Consider the following 5,380-nt stretch of genomic DNA (forward strand, 5'->3'; position numbering starts at 1 on the left):
TGTTGGGTGATCCACTTGGACGGCCTGCACGAGGAACAAACGACACCACAACAGTCAACGTAAACGCTGAGAATTTCATGGCTTGGTTCTTTTTGACATCAAAGTACTTTTTATTACAAGGTGATCACCGTATTATCTTGTATAAGAGTATCAACAACCTCTATGGATGGATCTTCCATCCACCCCACACACATCTTACTTCTAGCTAGTTTGGTTAAATCATGGGCAACACAATTAGTCTCTCTAGGAGCATGCTCAAAAATACTATGTGGGAAATCATACGCAGGGTGATATATATCATCAAGAATTGCCGTCGATAGACCAAAAGAGAGACCTCCATTCTTTATTGTCTCTATCACCTCGATGTTGTCGGAGTTCACCTCTATGCGATTACATCCGATTGTAGTTGCCAAATTGGAGATGAAAGTAAGGCCGGTGCCTCGGCCATAAGCGCATCTTCACACTAATCGATTTCCCCGTTTCCTGTCGCGACGAATGTGCCACTCATGTCTCTGATGATAGCGCCATACGAGCCCTTGAGTAAGTATGGTTCAAAAGCCCCATCCACGTTTAACTTCACATAGTTCTTCTTTGGTCTTTCCCAGCCATGTCGCTTGATCGTCGCCTTTTGCATCACTCGTCATAGTATAGTTAGCAACCAATGCTTTTGATTGCCATGACTCGGTTTATAACTTTCAAGGTACATTTTTTGCTACCCAACCCCCCTCCGGGGGTTATTCCCACTATTAAAAGTTTATAAATCTTGAAATCCTTAATGTAAAAATGCTATTTTCCGAACAACATTGTAAAATCAATGCAAAACGTTATATCAGATCGAAAACACAGGCTCAGGCGCCCGGCACTAGCAGGCTAGCGGCCCACTGGGCATCGGCCTGACTTTCTCTCAACGCAACGCATTCCCCAATTCCCCCAGATTTCTCAAAAAAAAAACTTGGGCAATGAGTTAAACAAATTCTTCATGTTTTGTTCTATGTTTGTGTTATATGTTTGCTATCCTATTGGCCGTTTATGTTTCTCCAACAATACTTAACATTTTGGAACTTACTTTTTGATATAGAGATGCATGGTTCCATTAAATTGAGTTTGTTCGTTCAGAGACACATGATCAGATATTTTTCGTAGTTAGTTTAAATTATGTAGCTCTCATCAGCCATTGTTCAAATTGTGAACGCTATTTTGAAAGTTTTAGATGCTGAAATCCTTAATGTAAAAATGCTATTTTTCTGATGTTCAAGGTGTTCGGCGTATCGCCCGCAAGATACAAATGGATAGTGATGATGAGTACTTTTTTAACAACTTCATTTGTGATTCGGATGATCCTTCATCCGACAATGAGGAGATTGTGGTCCCGGCTTTGGTCGTCCATGACCACATTGATAGGTAGCGGGTGATGTTTAGGGGCTCGATCCCGAGGTATACCCCGGCGTTGAATCGCAACAGATAGAGCGAGCATTGCCTACTTTGGAAGGACTACTTCGAGTCCACTGACCCACTCTTCACACACAACCTATTCTTGCGCCGCTTTCGGATGGCTAGACATGTGTTCAATCGTATCCGAAAGGTGTGGTGGCTTATGATAATTATTTCAAATGCAAGAAGGATGCCCATGGGGAGGGTTGGCTTCTCCTCTTATCAGAAATGCACTGCAGCTATTCGGATGCTTGCATACAGAATATCTGCTGATCTTATTGGTGAGTATGTCCGAGATGAGCGAATCCATGTGCCTAGAATCCATGTATAGGTTCTGCAAGGCTGTGGTAGCAGTATTTGGCCTGAAGTACTTGAGAGAACCAACTGTTGCAGATACAACCCGATTATTGGTGATCAATGCCGATAGGGGCTTTTAGAGATGCCTGGTAGCGTAGATTGTATGCACTGGGAGTGGAATAACTGCCCTTCTGCTTGGCAGGGGCAATTTAGGGGCCATGTGAAATCTTGCGTTGTCATACTTGAGGTCGTGGCTTCACACGATCTCTGGATTTGCACTCTTTCTTCGGCATGGCCGGCTCTCACAATGATATCAACGTGCTTCAGCGTTTTCCAGTGTTTGCAAGGCTTGCAGAAGGCAACTGTCTAGAGGTCAATATTGAGATAAACGGCCACCATTAAAACAAATGATACTACCTAACTAATGGTATCTATCCTCAATGAGCTACACTTGTCAAGACAATCTCCAACGCGATAGGAGAGAAGAGGTAGAGATTTGTCCAAGCACAAGAGAGTGCAAGAAAAGATGTGGAACATGATTTTGGTGTTCTTCAATCTCGATGAGGCATCGTTCGGTATCCTGCTAGAATTTGGAGCACCAAAAAGTTGTGAGCGGTGATGACTGCTTGTGTGATCATGCACACCATGATCATAGAGGATGAGCGTGAGGATAAAATCTTGGATCAGGGGTTTCAATTTCAAGGGGAAAATGATGTGCCTGAGCATGGAGGAACGACTACATTTGCACAGTTCACCGAATTTCATCATCAAATGCGTGATTGGAAAACTCACATTCAACTACAAGATAATTTGGTTGAGCATACGCTGGGCTCACCTTGACAATCAATAGATGTATAAGCTATTTTTTCTTTCAAATGTATTTGTAACAATTTAAATTTTATTTGGTTTGTAACCTATGAGATTTTTTTGGTTTATGAAACTATGATATTTGTATTTGGTTGAATTATGTGAACTTTGGGCAATATTTTTCTATATCTACATAAAAAAGCAAAAAAATAATCGCGTGGACGCACTATAATTCAAATACGGATGAAGACAGATAAAGACCAAAACACCGACCCAACAAATAAAAACAGACAAAATTTACGTTCATTTGGATCGGCGCATTGAAGACACCCGAGGTTTGGTGAACGGAAACTGTTCCGTAGGAATTCTGCAGGCCCGTTCGCTCAGCAGGAAATCAGCTTCGTTCGTTCCACAGTAAAGCGTCCCCCTCAAGCTGCACTTTCCACGGGAAAAATAGCATCTGCTCGAACCAAAGGAACGCCAGGCGAAAATCCGCTTCCCTCGCTCCGTCACTCTCCGTTTCCCACGAGCTTGGCGCGAAATCGACATGGACGACCACGGGGGGATCCCACCTCCACCTCCTCCTCTGCCTCCGCCCCCTTCCTACGCCCCTCCTGCTCCGCCTCCCCTCCTTCCATCGACACAAGGGTCGGAAGATCTGCAATTTGGGGAAGGTCAGGAGATCTGGCAAGAAACAGGTAACCCACTCTCGATACATATTGGTTTCTCGTTCAAAATCTTGATTTACTGTTGAACATTTGTCTTGCTAGGACAGATCTGTCTCTCTTTGTATGTATGGTGTGACAACCTAATTAGTTACTACAGTAGTAGATTATTTTCTCTTCGGTTGTTCGACTGCTAGTACGTGTGCCAATTAGTGGAGCAGAGTTCTGGCTAGTTAGGATTTAGTGTGCACGCTACATTTTCAGAGAGTATTTTTCATCACACAACAGGCAACCGTTGCATGTACTGCACTGATGTATACATATATTAGCATTTAACATCGGTTCAGCTATATAGCATGGTGTGTGCCTATCCAGCTATGTACTGGATTCTTTGCAATTATGTGGCAAGCTGTACTAGGAGATTCAAAGAATCAGGAAGATATATGATGCTGTGTGTATGTATGGATTGATTCTTACCATCACCTAGTTAGCTTGTTATGTGGAAGATCGAGGCGAGGCGAACTTTTATTGTATGGATGTTGTGTCGCTGGTTTGCTGTGATGTTTCAGGGACAGTTTATTTTGATTTTTTGGGATTTCATGTGAATTTTGGGCCGTGGCTCCCTCAAATTAAGTGAGATCAACACTCCATGTATGTTAAGAGGATCGTGAACTAATGTTATAATCCTATATATGATGACATTGAGTGTGGCTCTCATTGTTTCACTACCCATAGACTTAACTTGTATGCGCTATTCAGTGCATAGCTAGTTAGTAGTATGTTTTTTCAATAACTAATACTAGAATTGCACTTGTCATATCATCAGGCACCACCAAGAGTTGTTCTAGAGCCAGCTGGAATCACAAGATGAAGTCATATCTTATTTGGCTCTTGAAAGAACATGATGTGCCGACATATCGAACACGAAATGCATGGAGCAAAGAGGCTTGGAGAAGGATTGTGGATGCATTCAATACACGATTTGGTTTATCACTCTCAGTAACTCAGGTCAAACAAAAGGAGCAGGACCTGAAGAAAGATTTTAAAGCTATAAGAGACTTGATATCTGAAAGTGGTTTTGGCTGGGATCGTGATACGATGATGGTGGTTGCTCCTGATAGTGTTTGGGAAGAATTAAGGGCACGTAAAAACAAAGATGCCCTCCGATGGCAAGACAAGTCATTCCCATACTATTATGATATATTTGCTCTATATGACGGTGAGTTTTAAACCATTGAATTAATTAGTTATGTTGTGTCTCTTATGTTCTTAAGCGAGATTCTTCTGGACGTAATCCATGCAGGGCGCTATGCTCAAGGAAGGAGTTGCCATGGCACCGATAATTATGCGAACAAGGCCCCACATATATCGATGGAACCTCCAGAAGACCTACATAGAAATCGTCAACCACCTCATTCTGCTCCTGAGCCTACTAGTGCTAAACGGGCAAAAAGACAGAAGACGAACTCTAATCTTGATGATTTCCAGGAGAGGTACCTGAGCTTCAAAAGAGAAGAAATGAATCGGTTTGCAGCCATTGAGGAGAGGAAATTGGAGGATCCCTATAGCATACAAACATGCATTGCTACACTTGAAGGGTTGCCGGATTTACAAACGGAAGATATGCTAAAAGCAGCTGACCTCTTCACCGACAACAAGGACAACAGGGAAGTGTTTCTCTCCTTTTCATCTAAGGAATTACGGCTGAGCTGGTTGAAAAGAAAAATTCAGAACACCTAGTGTAATGGCTATGGAAATATGCCCCGTGGAGAAGGCTTTTGTGTTAAGGTGGTAGGCTAGGAAAAGGGTATGCGAAGTTGCTGTAGTACTACTAATGCAATGTTAATGGTAGCAAATTATCATGTAGTGCTAAGGTGCTAGGCTAGGAAAGGGTCCTTAACTTTTGTGTATGTGTTCCTGGACAGATGTGCTAGTACTGATGCAATGTTAAATGACACTTGATCACAATCCTTTTGATTGAATAGAACTAATTGCAGTACAAACCAATTGTTTTACACTTATTACATATGGTTCATTGTCTTGCAATGTAGTCAGCCCACAATGCATTCTCCATGGCATCTCGCATGCCATACCCAGCTTGCTATGCTGTCAAATAACGGCACATCAACATTGTATTGGCCATTGGGTATCTCCATCTGGTAAAGCTTCCATATTGTTTT

General features: G+C 42.3%; 1 protein-coding gene across 1 annotated transcript; it reads left to right on the plus strand.

Moving 5' to 3' along the window:
* Positions 1-2,951: 2,951 nt before the first annotated feature.
* LOC123133927 (L10-interacting MYB domain-containing protein) lies at positions 2,952-5,157 on the plus strand. The gene is made up of 3 exons (XM_044553309.1): positions 2,952-3,233; positions 4,027-4,419; positions 4,504-5,157. Exons 1-3 carry the CDS (start codon positions 3,083-3,085, stop codon positions 4,938-4,940), a joined length of 981 nt encoding a protein of 326 aa, XP_044409244.1. The 5' UTR covers positions 2,952-3,082; the 3' UTR covers positions 4,941-5,157.
* The last annotated feature ends 223 nt before the right edge of the window (positions 5,158-5,380 follow it).

The sequence above is a fragment of the Triticum aestivum genome, chromosome 6B (genome assembly GCF_018294505.1).
Source record: "Triticum aestivum cultivar Chinese Spring chromosome 6B, IWGSC CS RefSeq v2.1, whole genome shotgun sequence".
Lineage (NCBI taxonomy): Eukaryota > Viridiplantae > Streptophyta > Magnoliopsida > Poales > Poaceae > Triticum > Triticum aestivum.

Bases quoted from the DNA above. Each gene is read 5' to 3' on its own strand.
- LOC123133927 (XM_044553309.1), top strand. From the start codon at position 3,083: ATGGACGACCACGGGGGGATCCCACCTCCACCTCCTCCTCTGCCTCCG. The intron at 3,234-4,026 runs GTAACCCACTCT...TCATATCATCAG, and splicing joins GGAGATCTGGCAAGAAACAG to GCACCACCAAGAGTTGTTCT. The intron at 4,420-4,503 runs GTGAGTTTTAAA...TAATCCATGCAG, and splicing joins TATATTTGCTCTATATGACG to GGCGCTATGCTCAAGGAAGG.